This window comes from Sorex araneus, chromosome 3 (assembly GCF_027595985.1).
Source record: "Sorex araneus isolate mSorAra2 chromosome 3, mSorAra2.pri, whole genome shotgun sequence".
NCBI classification, from domain to species: Eukaryota; Metazoa; Chordata; class Mammalia; order Eulipotyphla; family Soricidae; genus Sorex; species Sorex araneus.
In genome coordinates this window covers 205,827,424-205,850,512 of record NC_073304.1, presented here as the reverse complement: position 1 = coordinate 205,850,512, position 23,089 = coordinate 205,827,424, and the positions used below count along the sequence as shown (strand labels likewise).

At 55.7% G+C, this 23,089-nt stretch overlaps 2 protein-coding genes across 7 annotated transcripts in view; both read right to left on the bottom strand.

The window, feature by feature from the left end:
* The window catches only part of MTMR4 (myotubularin related protein 4), a 28,108-nt gene extending 19,792 nt beyond the window's left edge, over positions 1–8,316 (bottom strand). The window contains exons 1-5 of one of the 3 annotated variants that reach the window (XM_055133521.1): positions 7,733–8,316; positions 6,365–6,403; positions 1,536–1,625; positions 1,099–1,215; positions 181–263 (exon numbers count right to left, since the gene is read on the bottom strand). In XM_055133521.1, the coding sequence (XP_054989496.1) occupies positions 181–263; positions 1,099–1,215; positions 1,536–1,625; positions 6,365–6,367 (293 nt within the window). In that variant the 5' untranslated portion in view covers positions 6,368–6,403; positions 7,733–8,316. Of the gene's footprint in view, positions 1–180; positions 264–1,098; positions 1,216–1,535; positions 1,626–3,033; positions 3,264–6,364; positions 6,404–7,529; positions 7,645–7,732 lie in introns of those variants that run through there. The other 2 variants (XM_055133519.1, XM_055133518.1) reach the window with 2 other exon arrangements.
* Positions 8,317–9,121: 805 nt separating this feature from the next.
* Positions 9,122–22,643, bottom strand: SEPTIN4 (septin 4). Of its 4 annotated transcripts, none has more exons than XM_055133522.1 (13): positions 22,391–22,607; positions 19,489–19,700; positions 17,074–17,364; positions 16,506–16,599; positions 15,624–15,710; positions 15,009–15,132; positions 11,120–11,254; positions 10,926–11,043; positions 10,732–10,833; positions 10,121–10,217; positions 9,859–10,021; positions 9,601–9,700; positions 9,122–9,340 (listed from the first exon to the last, which is right to left on the bottom strand). In XM_055133522.1, exons 2-13 carry the CDS (start codon positions 19,546–19,548, stop codon positions 9,281–9,283), a joined length of 1,431 nt encoding a protein of 476 aa, XP_054989497.1. In that variant the 5' UTR covers positions 19,549–19,700; positions 22,391–22,607; the 3' UTR covers positions 9,122–9,280. The 4 variants fall into 4 exon arrangements, 3 of the variants coding, with proteins under 3 accessions (XP_054989497.1, XP_004608688.2, XP_054989498.1); XR_008629357.1 differs by having other exon boundaries at positions 9,292–9,340; positions 9,601–9,773; positions 22,391–22,610; XM_004608631.3 differs by lacking the exon at positions 19,489–19,700 and having other exon boundaries at positions 22,391–22,643.
* Positions 22,644–23,089: the final 446 nt, after the last annotated feature.

Sequence of the window (23,089 nt, the reverse complement as noted above, 5' to 3'; positions counted from 1 at the left end):
AAGGGATCTCCAGAGGATTTTCTATACATGATCTGATGTAATCCCGTAACAGCCCATGAGCGAAGCATGACCATCGCTTCTTCAGCCAGGAGGGTCAGTAAGAGGCCCTCCTGAGAGACAAGGGAGGCAGAGAAACACTACGGCAGTGCAGAGGACCTGCGTGAGGCTTGGGGTTCTCACCTCACCACTTTGGAGTCCTTGCAGGCAATGTGCAACTGGAACATGTCCCGGCTCTCCACACTGTCGATCATCCGGAGCGGGACCTGTAAAGGGAAGGTAAAGGGCAGGGTAGGTCCCACTCTCCATCATGCCTCCTCCCCATTAAGCCTGGATTCTGCTGTACCAATAGAAGGCAGAGAACTGACACAGATCAGGATGTATGATGCTGTAACCATGCTGGATTCCCTACCTATAAGACCCAAAAATAGAATCACAAGAGGGAGCAGAGAGATAAAACAGCGGGTAGGGCGCTTGCCTTGCACATAGCTGATCCTGGTTCGATTCCCTGGCATCCCATATAGTCCCCCAAACATCACCAGGAGTAATTCCTGAGCGCAGAGCCAGGAGTAACCCCTGAGCATCACTGGGTGGGCCCCAAAACAAAAAATGAATGGCAAGAGGGGCCAGGGAGATATCTGAAAGGACTGGAGCACATGTTTTATCTGAAGGAGCGCTGGCTTCAATCCCTGACAATGAATGGCATCCCAGGCACCACAAGAGCAGCCCCTAAGCACAACTAGTGTGATACTACCCCACCCGGCAAAATCAGAAGAAATCACAAGGCACATCCATTCAGCCCATGTTGTTTAGGAGAAAATTGAGCCTGAGGTGAGTTCCCCAAGGTCACACAGCTGGTAAGTGGCACTTTTCCAAGAATGCTACCAGGCCCCTTAGAAGGGCCAGTCACAGGGTCAGATGGGGAGCAAGCAGGAGACAAGGAAAAAAGATGGAGAACTAGGTGAATAGACAGAAAAATAAAGGTTAGTGAGAAAAAAGGCACGGCGATTGAAGAAGCAATTAGAGAGGACTCTGGGGCAATTCTACCTTGAGCCTCACACGGATTCTAGCCTGGGTGAGGGAGAGGCGAGAGGAACTCACGTTGATAACAGAGTCCTTGAACTTGATATGCAGCCGGTAGTTGGAGATGGCAATGAGGGCATCAGCTGCGCGGCCCAGAAACTCCACTCCCTCGCCCTGCAGCACTGTGAAAGGAACCTGGCAAGAGACAGAGGAACCCTCAGTCCAGAGGTGAGTCACCCCGCCATCCCTTCCCCACTCCCATCTGTGGGATCCCTTCTGGAAAATCTGGAGCCAGGCAGGAGAGAAGCATCTTCTCCACAGTGACAGCACCAGGCAACCACGGTGGAGAAGGGGCCTTACCTCCCCGGGGCACACACGTGCCTTCCCTCCAGAGGACAAGGATCTGCAACTAGATCCCCTTGGACATTCTCGGGGGAGGGAGGCGGAGGGGGAGGAAGGGCTTTTTTAAATTGGGCGGGTGGACCACCCACCAGGGGAGCCCAAACCTTCCTTACCTGCAGATTTTCCTCCTCCTTCACCAGCTCCTTGGGAGGGAACAGATCCTTGGCTTGGATGTACTCCAGGCTGGGGGGGCCCTCCTCACCCTGCGGGAAGGCTTCAGCACTAAGTCACCAGCTCCAGCTGGCCCCCTGGGCCTCGCTCTGCTCCCCTCCCCCACCAATAAACCCACACCCCCACCTACCCACTCTCATAAAAGTGCGGGGCACCAGAAGAGGAAGAGGAACTGGCTTGGTGAGCGGAGTGAGACTGGGGGGCGGGGGGGGGGGGGGTTAGAACCACGGTAGCCTCTGTCAGCTCCAAAGAGGAACTGGAAATCTGCCCCTCAAAAAGGGACTCTCCTGTCACACCAGCATGCCCAAAATGGAGGAGAGAAAACGAAGGCCAAGGGAGAGGGGAGAAATGTCCTTTGGAAAGGCAGCTGGACGCAGCAGCTGACTGAGACCAGCCGGGGAGCCGGCACCTCAGGCCCCCGAGGCTTCAATCTGGTGGATGGAGAGACAAAGACAAGTGGGCTGGGGGGATGCAAGCCCGGGCCTCTAGAGGGCCGTCGTGGATGCTCTCAGAGGAGGATGGGCTGGGGGGGAGGCTGAGCGTGTCTTCCGGCGAGGCCCACGCTGCCGAGCATCCTGTGAGGGGAGTTCCTGAGGAAAGCCCACGGCACGCGGGGTCACTCCCTCCCCAACCACCGGGGCGCGGCGGGGAGGCACCCGGAGACCCAAGGACAGGCAGGGGAGAGAGCCCGAGGCCTGGCAGCCAGCAGCGGGAGGAGGGAGGGTGGGAACATCTGAGAGGACAGATGGGGGAGGCTGGGAAGGAGCAGTAAGTCAGAGGGGGAGGAGGGGAGGGCCGGAATGATGCAGAGGTACAGAGCCCTGCAGCGGCGGGGAAGATGGAGAAGAGGCTATCTGGGGGACGGTCAAGGAGAAAAGCCGGGCTCGGCAGGTGAGGGACGGCACGGCGAGGAGGCGGGGGGGGGGGGGGGGGGGGGGGGAGGGGGCGCTGGAGGGGACAGCTCACACACACACACACACACACACACACACACACACACACACACACGCCGCGCTACTGAGGGGCCCACCCCGCCCCGCCACATCCACATCCCGGACTCCCGGGCCCGCCACATCCCACAGCCCGAGCAGGGAAGCCGCGGGTGGGACCAAGATGGAGAGGCGGAGGGAGCGAGATGTACCCCCTGCAGGGCGGGGCCTGGAGCGCTGCAGTCAAGGGCAGCGGCTGGCTGCCCGCGGGGGCCAAGAGGGGTCAGGCATTTCCGTGCCCGCATCCGACAGTCCCCCACACTGGGAGATTAAAGGAAGAACAGGCAAGAGTCAGGGGTACCCCAGCCCCACCCCCCGCCACCCCTGCTCGGGACCTTCGGACGGGGGATGGGCTGAAATTCCGAATCTCGGGCCCTGGCCCTGGGCGGGGCTGCGGGTGCCGCAAGCGTAGGCGCCCCGAGGCCCCCCCGCAGGCGGGGCCGACACTTACGAAGCAGCTGAGCATGGAGCAGGAGACACGGGCGGTCAGGCTCATGGTCGCGGGCGATCTGGGCCAGCGCACATGTCCCCGGAGCCGCTGCGCTGCCCATCCACCCCGGGCACCCGCCGCATCCCGGCTGCGGGCCCGCCAGGTGCGGCCGCGGCGGCCGGGAGGCGAGCGCGCGGGCGGCGGGGCCTGGGCGCCGAGTCGGCGCGCCGCTCCCCTCCACTCCACAATGGAGCGCGCCCGGCTCCGCCCTCCGGCACGAGCGCGGGAGCGAGGGAGGCGGGCGCGAGGGAGGCGGGCACGGGGAGCGCCCGGGACCGCGCGGGCCGGGGCGGCGGGGGCGGGGCGGGGCAAGCGCGGGGCCCCGCCCCTCCCAGCAGCGGGCCGGGGGGAACCCTTCGGAGCTGTCTAGGGGCTTTCTGGGGCCGGGGCGGTGCGCCCGCTAGCCCCCCAGACGGTGTGGGCAGGGAAGGCTAGACTACCTTACATCTTCTCGTTTCCCGTTTTCCCAGGTGAGCCACCCCTCCCCTTTCCTCTCTGAGTTCCCCTTTGGTCTTTTCTGGATTCACCAGATGGATTTCACCGATCTCCACTCCAAGCCCTTTTGTTTCTAGGCTTCTGCCTGTCTCTCCGCAAGCACATACCCTGCCTTGTCCTTCAGTGTCTTCCCATACCGTGATGCACTAAATCCTCCTCCCCTTTACCCCTCAGCATGGGCATTGGTCTACACTGCAAGGTTGATCATTTCAGACTCTCATTTTAGTGCTCTCTCTCATCTGATCTCTGGGTATGAAAGCCCTTCTGTGGGGCGGAGAGAGAGTCTTGGGGCTAAGGATCATGCCTGGCATGCACTGACCCTAGTCCCATCAACACCTGGGCATAGCTGGGTACAGCTGGACAGAGCCTCTGGCACCTCCACAGAGCCTGAGCACCACTGCGTAGTCCAGAAAAAAAAAAGCCTTGGAGAAGAAAGAATTCCTTAGGCTGAGGAAAGAAAAGCATCACAACTATGGCCAAAAGAAATCATGCAAAAACAAATCCTGAAACCCAAGGATGGAGGAAGTTAAACGGTGATGGGCCAAGAAATGAGAAGCAGTGAAAAGAGGCTCAAAATATCACCAAGAACCACAAAAGGAGCTGGCTGTGCCAGGTAACTTTCAGAAATCAGGGTTTTTCCTTTGTTAATTTAAGGGGAAGGGAAAATGGGAGAAAATCTAACATTTTAGTCAGCATCGTCTATGAACCAGATGTGTTTCACACCTGACCACACAACCTTTCTCCTGTATGAGATTGCAATTTACCTAAGTATTTTAGTGATAACCATATTCAAAATTAGGCCAGGTTGACTCAAGCCCATGGTCTTTTCAAGGTACAGAAAAGAAAAAAAGGAGAGAATCCCCAGAATCTTATATGGTCACTGAGTACCACCAAAATGAGCCCTAAGGGGGCTGGAGCGATAGTACAGCGGGCAGGGCATTTGCCTTGCATGCAGCAACCCGGGTCCAAATTCCCAGCATCCTATATGGTCCCCAGAGCACCGCCAGGAGTAATTCCTGAGTGCAGAGCCAGGAGTAACCCCTGTGCATCGCCAGATGTGACCCAAAAAGAAAAAAAAAAAAAAAGATGAGCCATAAGCACAAAGCCAGGAATAAGCCTGAAGCACAGCTAAATGTCACCCCAAAAACAAACCAAAAAGGCATTGGAGGAGTGGTCATCATTTGGAGGAGAGACCACACACACACACACACACACACACACACACACACCTACCTATAGAAGGGGGGAGAGGGGATTCCCCTCACCGAATGAATGATTTCCCTAGCACTAGCACAGCGGGTAGGGCATTTGCCTTGCACGCGGCCGACCTGGGTTCAATCCCTCCTTCCCTCTCAGAGAGCCCAGCAAGCTACCAACAGTATCCCGCCCGCACAGCAGAGCCTGGCAAGCTATCCGTGGAGTATTCGATATGCCAAAAACAGTAACAAGTCTCACAATGGAGACGTTACTGGTGCTTGCTCGTGCAAACTGATGAACAACGGGATAACAGTGCTACAGTGCATACCTGAAAGAACAGTAGACAGCATTGCTAAGCACCTGATCTGGGTCTCAACCCTGCCACTTTCACACCTCGCTGCTTCACCCTACTAGCTCTTAAAAGTTTTAAGAATCCTAAACACAAGGTGAAAGAAGAGCATTTACAATTAATGGGAATGTATATTTACAGCATGGAAATATACATTTTTTTCTTGGGTGGGTGTATCGGGGGGTGTGGGGGAGGGAACACCCAGACATGCTCAGGGGTTATTCCTGGCTCTGAACTTAGGAATAACTCCTGGCAGTTGGCAGTGCTTGAGAAACCATATTGGATGTTGGGGATGGAACCCATGTCGGCCCAATGCAAGGTAAATGCCCTACTTGCTATACCACTGCTCTCACCCAGAAAATATACATTTAGGGGCAGGAGCGATAGTACATCGGGTAGGGCATTTGCCTTGCATGTGGCCAACCCGGGTTCGATCCCTGGCATCCCATATGGTCCCCCAAGCACCGCCAGGAATAATTCGTGAGTGCAAAGCCAGGAGTAACCCATGAACATCACTGAGTGTAACCCAAAAAGCAAAAAAAAAAAACAAAAAAACATTTAATGATAAACACAGACACACAAACCCCAGTGAAATTCTGGGCACTTTGAGCTATTACCTAGCTTGATAGGCGGTCAACTGTCACCTATATTACCTTAATCAAGAGTAGCACCTTGGGCTGGCAGAGCCCCACAATTTTGGTAGTCAATCCTAATATACAGCTTTAAGAAAAAGGAGGAAGCCTTACTTCTCAGAGGAAGAGAGCTTCTACACAGGGCCCAAGGAAAACAAGAGGAACATCACAGCACCATTATAAAGAGCTAAGACAGTCCGTGGTAATATGGAGAAAGCATCATAGCACACACAGATTTCTAGAGACTTCCTGATCCAGTGACAGATAGTTGCTGTTTTTCAATCTAAAAGAAACTTTCATTTATCTCCAATGTAGATGAATCTGTTCAAGAACTGAAGAGAGTAGCCTCAAGTTTAAGGTATGGGAAAGGTAAGGCAGTTTCACTGAGAAAAATATGGACGGTGGGGGACTAGAGGGACAGTACAGCACGTAGGGCGCTTGCCTCGCACAAGTCCAACCCCAGTTCGATCTCCAGCATCCCGTTATGATATCCTGAGCACCACCAGAAGTGATCCGAGTGTCAGGAGTAACCCCTGAGCATCATTGAGTTTGGACCAAAACACAAAAAAAGACCATGTACTACAAGAAGGAACAATGTTCGAGGAAAAGGAGTACTTACCATTCTACCGTGGTGAGGGTCCTGGCTGCCTGCTTCTCACTGTGTAGAAACAGCAAAATTAAGAGTAAAGGGCACCATTCACATTACCAACAAATAGCACATATCTATTTCTGAGCTTCTCTATTACTCTTAACCCCCTCTTCACTGAGAATCCAGCCTCTCCCAAGTCACCATTCCAGACAAAGCAGGGGAGCTCCATGATGGGGAAGCAACAGGTACTGCAGAAAGCCGCGAAGACAGTGGGAATGGGTCATCCAAGACTATTCCGCAGAGCTCATGGGTTCTGATCTCCAGACCCAGAAGGAAAACACTCCTAGCCCTGTTCTTCGTGGGAAAGCAAAGAACTACCAACTCTGAAGAGACAGAGGCAGCCCAACCAAGGTAAATGGCCCTGCAGGGACGTCAATCTGCAGGAAGGATCTCTTAGCCTCTCAGTCTGGACACAGCACCCACCTGACCTGTTCGCTGGGGGCAGAGTCCAGAGTAGAGGACGAGAGGGAAGGGACCACAAATGATCAGAAGAAAGCAAGGCTGGACAGGTCCTGCTGGGTGTACTGGAAGTGGGACAGAGGTTAGTGGTAGAAGACACACAATAGGGACCCAATCAGGCCTGCCCAGGCCTGAGTCAGTCCCTGTCAAATGGGCGTAAACCACAGAAATTTCAGAATGGGCTGGCCTCCTTGGCCCACTCATGGAGCCACTCAGAAAGGCCCAGGTTTCACTGCCTCTTTCCTACCTGCTACTCGTGAGCTCAGGGGCTTTCCAAAGAGCACCATGCAAGGCGGTGGGGATGAAAGCCTCTATCTATGGTCCTGCAGGCCTCCCTGATCACAACCCACCTTCCCTCGTGGGGAAGTCAGCAAGTAGCAAGTCATAGGTGCTGCCTCACCGCCCACTGGCACGCAGCTTCAGAGAGACAAGGGCCAGGCCTGGGGCTCCCAAGATTCCCAGATCCAGGGGATCTGGTCCCTGCGGAGTAGGGGTGGGGGGGCGGGCCGGGATGGCAGGGGAGCCCAGGTTCTAGGGGCGGGGCCTAAAGACTCGGAGGCGGAGCCCCGAGTGACAGAGGGCGGGGCGCACGAAAGCCAGCGGGGCCGGGGCGGGGCCGGGCAAGAGGCAGCCTTTGCGGTTCCAGGCTGGCAGTACACGGGGCACGGTGACTCACCCAGGCGGCGTCCGCCCGACCCTCCGAGGCCGCGCTCTCACCACTTCCGTCTCCTGCAGCTGCTCAGGCCGCGCAGCTCCTACCCCACCATGGCGCCCCTCTCTCCAGCCAATCGTGTCTCAGTTCTGTGCCCGCCCTGGCCAATAGCCACACCAAGTCCCGCCCAGCCCCCACCACGCAGCCGCCGCCCTCACTGCTCATACCTCTGATTGGTCAAGTTGGCAGACGCCCTCCCCGTTTTTAGCCTATCGAGTGTTCGATGGTGAGCCTGTAACTGGAGGAAGGCGGTGCGGCGCTGGAGAGTAGATGCGGCCAATGGGAAATCACAGCGCGTCCCTGCGGCAGCCAATGGGAGGGCGGTAAAAGGGGGGCTGCTGGTTAAGGCTCCAGGGGCCGGAAGTGGGGGCAGCTGTCGCCTACTGGTAGCGCAACTGGAGGCGGAGCCTTGTTGGGACGCGGGTCAGGCAGCCACTTCCGGTGACGTCCACGCCGGTAGGTTGTTGTCCAATCGATCTCCTTCGGCGTCTCGGGATCGTTCCCATTTCGGTGAGCCGCAGTCGTCCTGTGCCATGGCCTGGGTGAAAAGAAAGACTCCTGACGCGAAAAGGGCCAGGCCCAAAATCCTAGCTCGGCCTCCGGGGAGCTGTGGCGGATTCTCCAATCTTCCGATCGGTCCGAGCCGATCCTGCGGACCTTCAAGTCCCGTGCGGAGTCTTCCGTCTCGTGCTTCGTCAAGATTCGAGTCAGAAATCTTGAATCGGAGGCCGCCACCTCCTGGTGGGTGAAGGAAGTGGCGAAGCGGACTCCCCCGAGGGCCTCGCTCTTTACCCCGCCCATCCTCGCGCCCGGAGTCCGCTGGAGGGCGCAGTGGCCCCGCGGTACCACGAACCCGCCACAACTGCAGTGCAAACTCGGTGACTCAGAGTGGCTCAGCGAGCGCCTCGGTTCTGTGGTGGGCCCAGAAGCCATCACGCCCGGCTCTGGGGTCTTCTCCCGCCTTTGTTTATAGAGCACTGGAAGACATACTCCAGGAACCTTGCCGGCGTCCACGCCTTCACTACAGGGTCCAGAGTGTTAGAAGACTGCGCGGGCCAATGCTAAATGTTTGTTAAACGAATACTCAGCTGGCCAGACAGTGGACAGGTCTTGATCCACTCTCAGCGTCTACTGAAGGTTTTGGGAATTACAGGGGCTTCAACATTTGTCCCGGGCTCTATCACACATTTCCTAAAGTTCCAAGATTTATTTCCCCCAGGCCCTGGCAAACAGGGAGTCAGGAGGCCTTCTACAATTAAAACCAATTATTTTCCCTAAGGCAGGTCTCAAAATTACCATGGGATCGAAAATTCTGCGTGGGAAAAATGAAGAGGGACAGGGCCGCAGATAATGAAAGCAGGATAACTGGTCTAGAAAACCGGGGATAGTCCTTAGGAGTCAGCACTGTCCTGACTGGGAGTCCTCCCTTTCCCCTCCCTGCTAAAAGATAGAAGGCAGCACCAGCCTTCCACATGCAGCCTTTCACAAAGGATGCTCAGATTGGCTCCGTCTTCAGGAAAGCAAGTAAAGATCTGGACAGTGACACCACAAGGCACAGAGATTTGTTAAACTTTATTTCCTCTGAGTCTCTGGGGAGGCAGCAGGGATATAAGGCGAAGTGGCAGTAGCTGTAGGGGCCTGAGCAGAGCTGGTGCTGGGAGGGGCCGGCATAGGCAGGATCAAGAGTATATTTAAATATCCGGATTGAAAGCCAGCTAATGGGTCTCCTTCATCTGTCTTTGGATTTTATGCAGCATCTCCTGCATCCGCCGCAGCTGGAAGAGGCACATGCATCAAAAGTCCTAGTCCTCTACCTTAAGGAAGCCAAACCTCCACCATCCCTTGGAACCATGGGAGCCCTCAGGGAGACGTCTCCTGGGTAGAAATCAGCCACACCCCCACATCCCCTTCAGTCCAGGACCCAGACATGCACCAGAGCCGGGGATCTTCCTGTCCTAACCCAGACACTAAGTGTCTGATCAAGCAGGGTCTTCCGAGACGGCCCCTCTGCCCTGCCACCCCAAACTGCTCTCACCTCTTCGTCTTTCTCTCGGATCAGTCTCTCAGTTTCTGGATCTGTCCCTGGCGGGACAGCAGGGATAGGGAAGTCGGTACCACTCTCTCGGGTCAGTTTGCTGAGGGGAAGGGGAGAGGGGGGGTTGGTAAGGCTAGGGGGACCCCAGCACCTGCTTGGATTGAGCCTAGAGCCTGTAGAAGAACAAAGAAGGGCTTGGTCTCACCCAAGGCTTCACTTGGGTGCCCCCCTGCCAGCTGTCCTGGCTCCCAACCATACTTGCGGTTCCGCTCCTTCACCACCAGACGCGTCATGCTCTGTATGCATTGTGCCCGGTAGTTCTCATAATGCGTCTCCCGTGTCACATCCTTCAGGTCCTGCATATGAGTACGCACCAGCATTGTCCTCAGCTTCACAAAGTCGCAGTGCCCAGGGTTTTCCACTGCATAGCAAGGCTAGGGGTCAGGCGGGGACACGGGGAGGGGAGAGCCTCTGAGGGCTAGGACATCCCCCAAACCCTGTCACCAGCTCCGTGCTTTACCTTCCACGATGCCCCAGGGGTAGAGACGGCCCCGAACACGCCGCCCTCTGGCCTCTACCACAGTGTTGCTGCCAATTACAGCAAATGGGATGCTTTCCTGGAAGAAGTCAGGGGTACTGATCAGCAGCCCCCATTCTTTCTTTCTTTGGTATTTGGGCCATACCCAGCAGTGCTCAGGGGCTACTCCTGGCTCTGTGCTCAGGAATTACTCCTGACAGTGCTCGGGGGAACACATGGGTTGTCAGGGATTGAACCTGGGTTAGCTGTGTGCAAGGCAACTTACAGACTGCCTTTTTTTTTTTTTCTTTTTGGATCACACCCTGCAATGCACAGGGGTTATTCCTAGCTTTGCACTCAGGAATTACCCCTGGCGGTGCTCAGGGGACCATATGGGATGCTGGGAATCAAACCCGGGTCGGCCGCATGCAAGGCAAACGCCCTACCCGCTGTGCTATCGCTCCAGCCCCCTCACTTGTTTCTTTCTACGTGCATCTTTATCCACTCTGCTTCATCTTGTAGCCCAGGTCTGCTCCCTGCCCACTTTACACAGAACCCCACTTTCCTCTGCTACCCAGAAGAGACTAGATGGGACAGGTTCCCTGGGAGCCCACCTTTAGGGCTTGGTCCTGTAATTTGAAGTCCTCATCCTCATCAGAATCACAGTCTGGGAACTGGTAGATCTTGATCCCAAAGTGTTCAATCTCTTGCCGGATCTGGCAAACACATGAAGGACCCACAGTTCTGGGAACCCAATGTTTCCAGAGCCCACCTGCTCTCCTCCCTCTTGTATCCCCTCTCTCCTCACTTTGCATTTCTTGCGCTCCACTTCAGGAGGTGTTAGTGTGTCCGCCTTTGCCAGGATGGGCACGATATTGACCCGGTGGTGCAGGGCCTTCATGAACTCCACATCCAGTGGCCGGAGCCTGGAGAACAGGAACTATGACCCTCTGCCAGTGGCTGCCCTGCCCCTGGAAGGGGAGCCTCAGGCTTGGGCCCTACCCATGACCGAAGGGCGAGATGAAGTAGAGACAGCAGTGCACCCTGTTGTCTTGGATATTCTTGCGGTTCAGGCCACTCTCATCTCGGAAATACTGCTCAAACTGCTGGTCGATGTACTCTGCCACAGGCTTCCAACTGGGACATGAACAGATAAGCAAAGAAATGGTGGGAGTAGGGGCTTCCTAAACTGTGTGACTCTGCTATTCAATACAGTTTTAGGGAGAGATGGGGTGCACCTCATACATCCTTAGGCTGATAGAAAATCAAACTCTGTACAAGCAGAGAGCAGTAAACACTAGCATGATGGCCAAATGGAGTCAGATGGGCTGGAGCGATGGTACAGCGGGTAGGATGCCTGCCTTCACACAGCCAACCCAGGTTTGATCCCTGCCACCACATATGATCCACCAAGCACCTCCAGGAGTAATTCCTGAGTGCAAAGCCAAGAGTAAGCCTTGAACACCATGTGTGCCCCCCCCCAAGAATACAAACAAAAATACTAAGAATAGCAAGGAGGAGGGGGGGAGGAATGAAAGGGAAAAAATTGCACGAAATCTGCAGGTGAGAAGTGGGGGGCCAGCCTCAGAGCCTTTGTTCAGCTGCTTGCATCCTCTTCTCTACTTCACCAAACCCACTTCATCCTTGAAGGCTGTCCAAGAACTGCCTTTTCCACAAAGTTCTCTCAACTATGCCAACTTCTCGCTGTCCTCGCCTTCTCTTTACCACATAGTGACTCACAGATATGAAAGCAGAGGTTTGTGAGCAGATTGTTATTCTCCTGTGTTACCTGTTACTGTCACTGTCATCCCATTGCTCATCGATTTGCTCGAGTGGGCACCAGTAACGTCTCCATTGTGAGACTTGTTACTGTTTTTGGCACACCGAATATGCCATGAATATGCCACGGGTAGCTTGCCAGGCTCTACCGTGTGGGCGGGATACTCTCGGTAGATTGCCGGGCTCTCCGAGAGGGGCAGAGGAATCGAACCTGGGTCAGCCGCGTGTAAGGCAAACACCTTACCCACTGTATTGTCGCTCCAGCCTCTGCTCTGTTACCTAGTTTAAATAATCCTCATTGATCAGTGCCCTGAGGGGTGAACATGATGAGTCATCACTTTCCCTTTATGAATGAAGAAGCTAAACTCAGCAGCTAGGAGACTCAATCCACATCATTTGGACTTGTCAATTCCCTACCCATCTAAGTCCCTGGCAATGTTATCACTTATGCCTTTAGGAGTCAATTATTTCTCCTACAATTGTTTGCTACTCTCCCACCTAACCATTTACTACCTTGTTCCTTGACTGACATGTGCTGGAGAGCTGTGACGCTCAATCCCTCACTACTTCCTCCACACAGCAGCCTCTCGAGAACTAGCCCACTCTGGCTGCTATGCACCCCTGGAAAGTTCCAGAACAGGTGAGGAGGTGCTCAAATTCCTGCCGGGAGTTATTTGTGGCAGTGCCCTGTCTCATATTGTGAGTGGTCGGCAAATGAATGTCTCTCATGGAGGTGAGGGGAACTTGTAAGGGGTAGTTCTTGCTATACAGAATCCAGTGCTGGCTGAAAGTTGAGTTTCAAACAAGCAAGATTTACTGGGCTTATTCCTAGCAAAGTGAGAAAAATGAGGCTCCCTTGCTCCATCAGGAACATTTATGAGAATTGTGTATTAATAGAGCACAGAGTAAGAAGGTAAGATATGGTGGCCCTCCCTCAAGACTTAGATGATGAAGCTGAAGAGGAAACCAGGTACAGAGCCACCTGCTGCTATGATAACATGAAGGGGGGACAGCGCATGGACTGGGAAGTAAAGGTCCAGTGGGAGGCAGTTTTCCAGGATCTGCCCATGCGCATGCAGCCTCTGCAGTGACACAGGACCCTACTCAATCTTGGCCACAGCTCTCTTGACATTCTTTGTTGTTATGTTTGGGGGCCACACTCGGTGGTGCTCAGGCTTACTGCTGGCTTTTCACTCTGGGATCACTCCTGGCAGGGCTTGTGGAACCAAGGTGGATTATAGGAATCTAACCTGGGTCAGTGACGTGCAAGTCAAGAGCCAACCTGCTCTACTACTTTCTCTGGCTCCTGTTTTTGTTTTTTGTTTTACGGCCACACCCAGAGGTTCTCGGGGCTTACTCCTGACTCTGTGCTCAGAGATCATCCCTAGAGGGGCTCAGGCTCAGAGAACCATATGGGGTGCTTGGGGCTCAAATCTGGGTTGGCTGGGTGCAAGGCAATCACCCTACTGGCGATACCATTCACTCCGTGCCCTGTCTTCACATTCTTAATCACTTTAACAAGAGGCCTGATTTTTTTTTTATACTTTCTACATTTTATTTTCATTTGGGAGGCCACACCTAGACGTTCTCAGAGTCTACTCTTGGCTCAGTGCTCAAGGATTCTTCCTGGCGGTACTCATGGGACCATATGGTGCTGAATATTGAACCTGGGCCTTCACATGCAAAGCATGTGTTCAACCCTTGAGTTATCTCCCCAGCCATCCTGCAAAGTTTTGGGCCACTCCCATGAACTGAGGGATCATGCCTGGCTCTGTGTTCAGGGGCCAGGCCTCGTGCTGCTCAGGAAGCATATGTGGTACTGGGATTCAGACAAATACCTTAATCTTTATGTTCCTGCCCCAGTCCCATCCTGCAATTTTTATCTCAGAATTCATGAGTGCAAATGTAAAAAAGTTTTTCATGTACATTCATGTGCACCATCCTGGGTGGCTTTCAGATTAAACTAAGTGAGGTATAAGAACAGGAATTTTTCAGTTTGAAGAAATAGGAAGTCATTTTTCTCCAGACCGTGTGGTAACTAAATGCCCAAGGAGATCAGGAGGGCTCTTTGCAGCATTGTGCCTGACTCCAAGAAAGTTGCCATCTTTTTCCCTGTCTCTATCACTCATTCTACTCCCCATTTAGGTCTGACATTAGCTAAGCATTCCTCAGTTCCTGAAAACAAAACAAAAACCCCACTACCTTTTCTTTGGGAAGACAGCAAAGGGAATGCTTGGTGTTTTTAAAAAGTTCCACTCATTTTCTCCCTTTCCCTTTTCTTTCTCCTCTCACCCCTTCTCTGTGACTCAGATCACTGAGAGATACTTATTTGTGGCGGGGCTGCAGACATAGCTCAAAGGGCAATGCACATGCTTTGAACATGCCCCAAGTTTGATCCCCAGCACTGCACGGTCCCCTGAGCATCACAGGGAGCAACACCCCCTCATCAGCCCTGGGCTGGGAGTAATCCCAAATACCACAGCATGTGGCAGGCGGGGCAGGGGGACATGTATGTTATTCTTAAAATATTACTAGTGAAAGAAAAGGTGATCTTTATTTAAGAACTACTAAGTATCATGAAGGTCCTGCCATATGTTTGCTTTTTTTGAGGCTTTTCCTTCCTTTGTGGGGGGGAAGGGACAGGCAGCCTCTTGAGCCTGAGGCCAGGGGACCACACAGTGATTCTCAGCCAACTAGGCTTGGTAGTTTAATGCTGGGGCCTGGGGATGTAGTTCTGCTCAGGTTGTGTGGGGTCAGAGACCCCAGAGGCAGCCTGGCAGTGCTCAGGGCTTCCACAGCTTCTAGGGCAATACCCACGTAGAGCTGGGGATTGAACCTGGGGCAGGTGCATTCAAGGCACGCATCTTAAGCACCGAATAATCTCTCTGGTCTTTGAGGCTCTGTTTTTTTGTTTTGTTTAGAATTCAGGGCAGAGTCGGAGAAGTCTGTTCCATTCCTTTCCCTCTCCCTTCACAGAGGGGACAGCTGCCAGCAAGGGGGAGTGACATCGTGCATGATCACCACCCTCTTCCTCTGGACAGTCTTGCCAGTGGATAGACGTGGATGTGGATGAAAAGGGGGGATCGCCAGGTCCGCGCTTGGCCAGACATACCACTCTGTATTGTTCACCGCATCCCCAAAACCTGGTGTGTCCACAATGGTGAGCCGCAGTCTCACGCCCTTTTCTTCTATGTCCACTGCGTGTTTAGTGATCTCCACAGTTTGCATGATGCGCTCTGGGGAAGGGGGAAACTGAGGCCAGGGCCCACTCCAAGAGAACAAACCACGCACCCCAACCAGCTCTGCTGCCCAGGCTGCTCATCCACACAGTGCCCCCCTCCCCTGTTCCACCCTGAAGCTCCAGGGGGGGCCTGTTCTCTGGGAACCAGCAAGTAGCACATTTCCCAACACAGGAAATGCCGGTGGCTGTTGGCTCTGGCCCCAGCGTCCTCTCTGCTCCCGGCTCTTTTCTTGGATTCCTGGAATCCTTTGGGGGTCAGAAACTCACTCGGAGAGCAGGATTCTGGTCCCTGCCCTCCTTCAGCACCCGAATCTTTGGGGAACAAGCTGGTGGGCTGCCAGGCGCAATAGGCCCCGGAGTGATGCTATCCATCTCCTAGGAAGCTTCAGCCTCCTGCACGCTGGGGAGGCTAACTCTGAGGGACTCTGATTCTCTAATGTTGGCTGAGCCCACCTGTCTTCATGCTTCTTTCCGTCCTTTCCTTACCTTCAGCACTGAGCAGCTTCCGGTCGCGGTACAGATCGGTAAGGAAGAGGCTGTTGACAAGGGTGGATTTTCCCAGGCCAGACTCTCCTGACAGGGGTCAGGAGACAGAGGCAGAAGATAAGATCAGATGACAGTACAGGGAAAACCCACTGGACCAAAATGGGTGGGGTGGGGGAGGGTGGGGAGCCCCTTTCTTTATCTAGTTAGGAAGAGACCAACTAACATTCAGCATGAGAAGGAAGCCAGGGAACAGCCTGTCCAGCCTTGTCATTTGCCTGAGGCCCAGAGAGGGTCAGAGCTTACCCAGGAAAATGAGGGAAATAATAGAGAACTTTGGGGTCCAGAGGGCTTTTTGGGTTTTTTTTTTTTGGTTGCTTTTTGGGTTTTTTTTGGTTGGCTGGTTTGGGGGCCACAGCTGCTCAGGGGCTACTCCCAGCTCCATGCTCTAGGTCACTCCTGGCAGTGCTCCTGGGACCACACCGTACAAGGGCTCTAACCCTGGCCTCCCGCATACAAAGCACGTGCACTGGCCCTCTGAGCTCTATCTCTGGCCCTCTGTTGTTTGTTTTGTTTTTAGATTTTTGTTTCTGTTTGGGGGCCACACCCAGCAGTGCTCAGTGCGCACTGCAGTAGTGCTGGAGAGACCACGTGATGCTAGGACAGAAGCAGGCCCTGCTCCTCGCAGACCATGTGCTCCAGCCCCTTGGACTCTGTGGCTCTCTGGAGCTGCTCAGGAGTTTCTGTACTGTCGGCCCCCTTAGGGCTCCGGGTTACTTTGTGAAAAGGCACAGCCACTTGCTTTCTCCTTACCCGTTTCCCCTCCCCATGTATACATTCTCCCCACCCAAATCTCTCTGCTCCCTCACCCCCAGCCCACTCTACCTGCCACCATGAGGGTAAAGTCAAAGCCTTTCTTCACAGACTTCCGGTGGACTTGGTTGGGAAGGGTCGCAAAGCCCACATACTCCTTGTCATCCTAGTGGACAAAAATGCAAAGTTACTGGGGTGAGAGGCTAGAGGGGCCCCAGGACCCGATACTAGCCTTCTCCCTCCCTCCTAGGCCTTTGCCTAGTCTTAGAATCAAAATGTCCAGCTCCTTTGAGGCTCCATATGGGCTCAGCAACTGGGTTCCAGCCCGATGATACTGTCAAGTTTCCAGTGTCATCTGAGGCCACTACCACGGAGCTGGGGCCAACACAGGACAGGCAGACACCCAGCACCCACACCCACACACACATATTCTCTCTCTCTCTCCCTCTCTCTGTCTCTCTCTCCGTCTCTGTCTGTCTCTGTCTCTGTCTGTCTGTCTCTGTCTGTCTCTGTCTCTGTCTCTCTCTCTCTCTCTCTCTCTCTCACACACACACACACACACACACACATGTTCCTTTGGTTCCCTCCCTGGGTCTTCACCAGTTTGCTCAAAGGTAAAAGGCAGGACTGGCAGCGCTACCTCAGAGGAATCATAGGGATCGAGCTTGCCCCATGGGCTGCGGGGCCGGGCTGAGGGGCTGTGGGGGGCTGGGGCAGAGAAGTGCTGCTGGTTGTCACAGGGCTGGGGCCACGAGGGGGTTCTGAGCTCCGGGTCATCCTCGCAGAAGTCAGGAGCATGGGGCTTTGGCTCCTGCCGGGGTCGAACCACCCGGGGCCTGGCCTCTCGCTGATGGCAGGTGTCGCTTCCTGGGAAATCCTTCACGAACTTGTTCAGTTCTTTATCATCTGTGTCCTCCAGGAAGTGCCTGATCTGGGGGTGGGGAGGTTGGGAAGGGAGGTGGGTGGAAGGGAAGAAGAAAGGAGGAAGACAGGAGAAAGTCAGAGGGAGAAAGAGGAAAGTGCTTCTGGTTAAAGAGTGGAAGAAAGTGCAACCAAGCCAGAGGAACCGCACCCCAGCCTGAGCCCAGGGGGTCTAGGAATGCCCTGGGCAGCCCCAAAAGTTACGGCAACTGTCTTGGGACTTGAGGTGCTCCCTCCTTCTCCCGGGGTGCTTGATGAAGCTGTCCTTCCTGGGGAGGTCCCACTAAGCCTGTGGCCAGGGACCACTCCGAAGGCCAGGAAGTGAGAGTGAATTAGGGAGGACAGACAGGCATAAGAGCTGGAGAGAGAGTGTGGCTTGAGTTTCAAGGGTGCAGTGGAAATGGAGTAGGAGAGGGAGCAGGTCCCTCGGGAGCCAGCAGGGGGCTCTGTGCCTCCTACCTGTGTGCTGGAAACCGGGCGCAGATGCGACAGAGGGTGTCACTGCAGCATTTCTGACCCTTTTTATTCCAGACACTGAGCCTCACTGAGGCTGGCCCCAAGTACCGGAAGGGAAGGGCAGACCTGTCTGTGGACGCTGCTGCAGAGGCTGGTAAGAGGACAGGAGTACGCTGGCCAGGGAAGAGCTCGCAGGGCTGAAGGGTGGCTGGGCCCGACTGTGAGTGCCCTTTGCCTGGAACTGGGCCTTAGGTAGCAAAGCAGGAGGAATCTGGCTTAAATCTCTGAACCGTGGGGCAGGTGGCAGGCAGAGAACCAGCCGGGTCCTCTGCAGAGACCTGATCGCCCCGACTTTAGCCTGGAAGAGAGTCCCTTCGCTCCCCCACACTCCCCTCAGCTCTAAACCTTAAAGCTTATCTTCTTTGGGGGCCAACCCCCTCGATGAAGTGCCTGGCGGTGCTGGGCCCAGCTCAGCCTCACAATGCCCACTTGCCACCCCCAAACAATGGACAAGAGCTGGCTTCAGAGGCTGACTCACCCTCTGGGGACTGGCCAAGGCAGTGGGGGCTACCCCGAACCACTGTGGAACCTCAGTCGGGGTATGGGAGATTTGCTCCCCATTTCACAAATGAAGGACCTGAAGGAGACGACCACACACAGGGCTAGGCTGGTGCAGAGGACGGGACTGTGTGAGGCTAGCGGGAAAGTCACCTGAGAGCCTCTCAGGTCCCTGCACTGCTCACAGCTAAGGTTTCCGGGGCTCCCCAGTGCCCCAAGCATCTCTCCTGCCTGACACCAGCACAGCAGCGCAGACTGAGTGCCCAGAGGGGCAGCACTGCTCCGAGCCTTCTCATGGGGTATTTGTGAAACTGTCCTTCCGGGGGTGGAGTAGGGGGGCTCGGGTCTCACCAAGTCAACCAGGAATTTAGAGTAAATCATATCCCAATTTATATCAGTTGTCCTAACAATTGTTTTGCCTTTTGGGTGCCACCCGGTGGGAGATTAGGGGCTACTCCCAGCTCAGTGCTCAGGGGTCACTCCTCGTGGTTGACTATGTGATGCCTAGTTTTGAACCCAAGGCCCCAGAGTGCAAATCCTGTGCTCCGACCCTCAGCGTCATCTGCCTGGCCCCAGGATGAATACCGCCTTGTTTTCCCCCCAAGGGCCAGGGATCGAACCCAGAGCCTCACACAAAGGAGACAAGAGCTCTGCAGCTAAGCCATATCCCCAGCCCCAAGACAAAAGTAGCTCCCCATGGGCAGATGAGTTTTATGGCAAGAGAGGTGTGGGCAGGTAGCTAGAGAGTCAGGGTGTTCTAGGAAATTGTGCCCCACTGTTCAACCCCACAGTGACCTAGTAGTTGTCTGGGCTCGGACTAACGGGAGGAGAAAGAAACCTGAGCTCTGCCTGGTTTTCCCCGGGGGCACTGAACAGAGGGGCAGCAGGGGAGGTCTCAGCCCCCCCCCCAGAAGATCCACAGGACTCCAACACCATCCCTCTTGCTAGCCCTGGCTGCTCAGCACGGGGTCCCCACCTCCTATCTGTTCTGCCACCTCCCATCTATCTGTTCTGCCACCAGCTCTGCAAAACCCCAACTGTTTTCTGAATTTGGGCACCAATCCCGGCCAAGGCAGGGGGAGATGAGCCAGACCACCCTCCTCCCCAAGCAGCACCTTACCCCGGCTTCAGGCCTGTCCTCAGGGACAGAGCAGCCTGGACAGCCCAGCGGACGGTCCATGTCCCACGATTCAGACGCCTTGTCGGCCAGCTCTAGGTCTAATTTTATCTGCCAGGCCAAGTCCTCAACACAGAAACAGCCTGGTCCCGATGCGCTTGTTGTAATCCAGCTGTCTGGCTTGCTCCTTTCCCTTTCTCTTTGACCCCCTGTCTCTGTCAAAGGCCAAAAAATCCTGTGGAATGTCCTTCCCCCCACCCCTGCCCCCCTTTCCCTGGCTCCCACCCTCCAGGGGCAGCTCAGCTGCAACAGGATCACTGGTTTCCCTGCAGTCCCTCGTGCTCTGATAGGCTGCCCCAGGATGCCTGCCACTGCCTACTCGAGTGGGCACAGCACCAGCCTCCCCTCTATGCACAGCACAATCCATTTGGCCTCTCCGGTTAACCCCAAGGTCACTAACGCCTGCCTGAGGGTTGTGGGCTGTTGCCAAGGTGACCGACCGATCAGGACACAGGCTCAGCCTCCCAGCTAAACATTCTCAATGGATCTGAATCTCACCCTTTCACCTGAACTTGAAGAGGTGCCAACGGGGGAGGGGGGATGGCCTAGAGGGCCCGGGAAGGGGTCCCTGGGAACCGCTGCACATTTCTTCCAGTCTCTCTCAGGGTTCTCTTGGCACAGACCACCCCCACCATCAACCATATCAACAAGGTTTCCCTACAGAGACCCCAAGCCACAGAGGGGGCTTTGCTACAGGGACTTCTCCCTGCCACCCGACTCATGGGAGACTTGCACCATATCCCTCACCACCCCCATTTCTGTAGACACAGGGTGGGGGAGTCACTGCAGGCCCTTGGTCTCTCAGGGTCCCTAGCTAGTGGGAGGCCACCATCCACAAGAATTCTGTGCCAATTAGGTAGCAGACAAATTGAGGGGCCCAGCAGAGGGCACGTAGGAGTCAGGAGGACAATGTTCGTGGTCTGATCGGAGACACCCTTGTTGATTTTGAATTGTGTATAATTTTCAATTTGGGAGCCACACCCGGCAGAACTCAAGGCCTACTGCCAGCTCAGAGCTCAAGGGTCACCCCTAGCAGTGCTCTATGCAGTGCCAGGGAACTATGCGGTGCCAGGGATTGAATCCAGGCCTCCCACATACAAAGCATGTGCACCCTTTGAGCCGGCTCGCCTACCCATGAATAGAATCTTAGCTGCACTGTGTGAAGATGCAACTGTTAATGGTTCTTCTCTGCCTCACAGGAAGGCGGGAGAGAAAGCACCGCCAAAAGACAGGTATCTAAGATGCTTTGAGTCTGAGGAGAGAAGTCCTGCGTGTCTGGCTGCAGGATGGTTATTAATGTTGGCCTTGGTCATTCTTTGTCCATGCACATCCCCTCGCCATCCGACTCCTGGACTATGCAGCTCTCCATTGACCTCCCACAGAGACCCTCATGGAGGAATCTGGCTGGACATGAACCATTTGGCATCAGAAAGCAGGACTTGGTGGGGGAGACGGTGGGTGGCGGGAAGGGGTCTTTAGCTAGAAAGGAACACAGTGGTCTCAGCCAACTTGAGAGCACCAAGACCTCAGCTGAACTGAGCTTAGAGTGAGGCATAAAGGACCCTCTGGGCTTGGCACTGGAGATGCTCAGCAACCCCGCTCCCCCAGGCTTCCATCCCTGAAACAATCTGCCTGTCCGCCCCCTGTGGGGAGTAAAAGGGGGGCAAGCATCAAGGCAGGCACCACTTGGCCTCTCCCAGGAAAGCCCCTTGGGAGAAGGTCACAGGGTCACCAAAACTTCCTGGCCAAGACTTGGTCCTCAGCCTGGAAACAGCTTGAGAGACAAGAGTCCAAAGTGTTGGGCTTCCAGACCTGGAAGTTTTTGATTCCTGGGGCCCTAGGGGGTTCCCTTGTTGACTGCCCCCAAGCAACATCCTGCCCTCCCCACCCCCCCGCCATGGCGGGTCCCAGATCACCTCCTGATGCCAACAGCCTGTGCCTCCCAATGCAGAGGGCAAGCCCAGAGGGCTTCCAGAACCTGGGGAAGGAACTGAGTCGAAGATGGGTGTAATGGGTCCGTGGCAGTTTCTGAAAATAGGGCTACAAGAGCTGGCATCCTCACCAGCAAACGGCAAAACTTCCTACCGGCTGCGCTGGGTCACTGTTTCTCCTCCTATTACAGGCAGGTGGCAGGAACGAGTCCCCCCACCGCCGCCACTGCAGAGGGCCTGGTTTTGGAGGGGTGTGGGGGTGGGGGACCGTTGGGGGTAGGATGCAGGGGAAAGAAACGAATAAAGCTGATCCCACCGAGGACGAGGGTGGGCTGGGCTGGACCCCTTTCCCAGGGGTCTCTGGGCCCAGGGCACTGAGGGAAGGGCCCAGAGGCTTACCCCTTGCAAGGCCCCGAGCATCCCCCCACCCCCCATCGCTTCTAAAGAGACTGGCAGAGTCGGCGCGCGCCTCCCTGTGTTTTCCGAAGAAGGCTGCCGTTGGCCCCTAAACCCAGGGTGGTGAGTGAGGGAACAGCACCAGCTACCGCCTGAGCAGGGCGGGGGCGGGGACCCTCACCTCCCAGCTCCTGGAGGACGCGCCCTCCCGGCCCCCACGCGCGCGCGGCTCCTGGACGCGAAGGCGCACGCTCCCCTAACCTCAGCACGGAACCCCCTCGCCACCGCGGTGCCAGAACTCGGGCACCACCAGCCCGGGGGTCTCCTCGCCCCCAGCTGCTGCTCAGATCAGGAGAAAAAACTTGGGAGCGGCGACGCAGTGCCGCCCGCCAGCAGTGCCAGCCTGCGCCCGCGGCCGGCCACAGCTGCCTCCCGCCCCGCACGGCCAGGGCTGCGGCGCAGCGGGCCCCCGAGGAGCCGCCCAGGTGGCCGGTCTGCCCGGCGCCCGTCCGCCTTACCATGGCTGCAGCCCGGGCCGGGCCGGCTCCGCCTGGACAGCGCCCGAGCAACCCGCAGCGGGAGCTGCGCGCCGACCTCGCTTCCCAGCCGGCCCCCGCCCAGCGCCCGGAGAGCAGGGGACCGGCCGGGGCGGGGCTAGCGCCGCGGGGCGGGGCCTGGCCTCCCCCGCGGGGGGCGGGTGCCCCGGGCGGGGGGCGGCGGGGCCCACCCCGAGGGGCGCCGGCTACCGAGGAGTTCGGGCGAGGAGGTAGAAGCCCCTACAGGGACCTCTGGAGGCGCGCAGCCAGTACCGCGGGGGCTGGAGCCTGTCCCCCAAAAAAGGAACCTCCCACCTGGCATTCCCTGGAGATGCCTCTGGAAGGAGAAGAAAGGTTTGTCCCCAAGTCGGAGAGAGAAACCCTTAGTTATCCCTCCGATTGTGCGAGGTTCTCGGGAAGTGCCCCCCGGAATTTGCTGTCCTGGTTATAAATTCTAATAAATTCACTTAGCCTGCTTATAAATTCTAAATCGGAACCTAACACTGACCACCTCCACCCACGCGGGATTCCCACTGCGCACGCACGCATGTCCCTAGACCCAAGACTAAAGAGCGTTCCTTTCCCTTTCTTGTCTTTTGAAGGGAAGGTAGGGCAGGGGATCAAATCCAGGGTCTCACAACAACCTGCAAGGAAAGTTTCCACCGCTGAGCGACATCCCAG

Bases quoted from the DNA above. Each gene is read 5' to 3' on its own strand.
- SEPTIN4 (XM_055133522.1), bottom strand. From the start codon at position 19,548: ATGGACCGTCCGCTGGGCTGTCCAGGCTGCTCTGTCCCTGAGGACAGG. The intron at 10,834-10,925 runs GTGAGGAGAGAG...TGTGTTTGCCAG, and splicing joins TGGAGCGCAAGAAATGCAAA to ATCCGGCAAGAGATTGAACA. The intron at 9,341-9,600 runs GTGAGAGCAGTT...TGCCTCTTCCAG, and splicing joins TCCGAGAGAAAGACGAAGAG to CTGCGGCGGATGCAGGAGAT.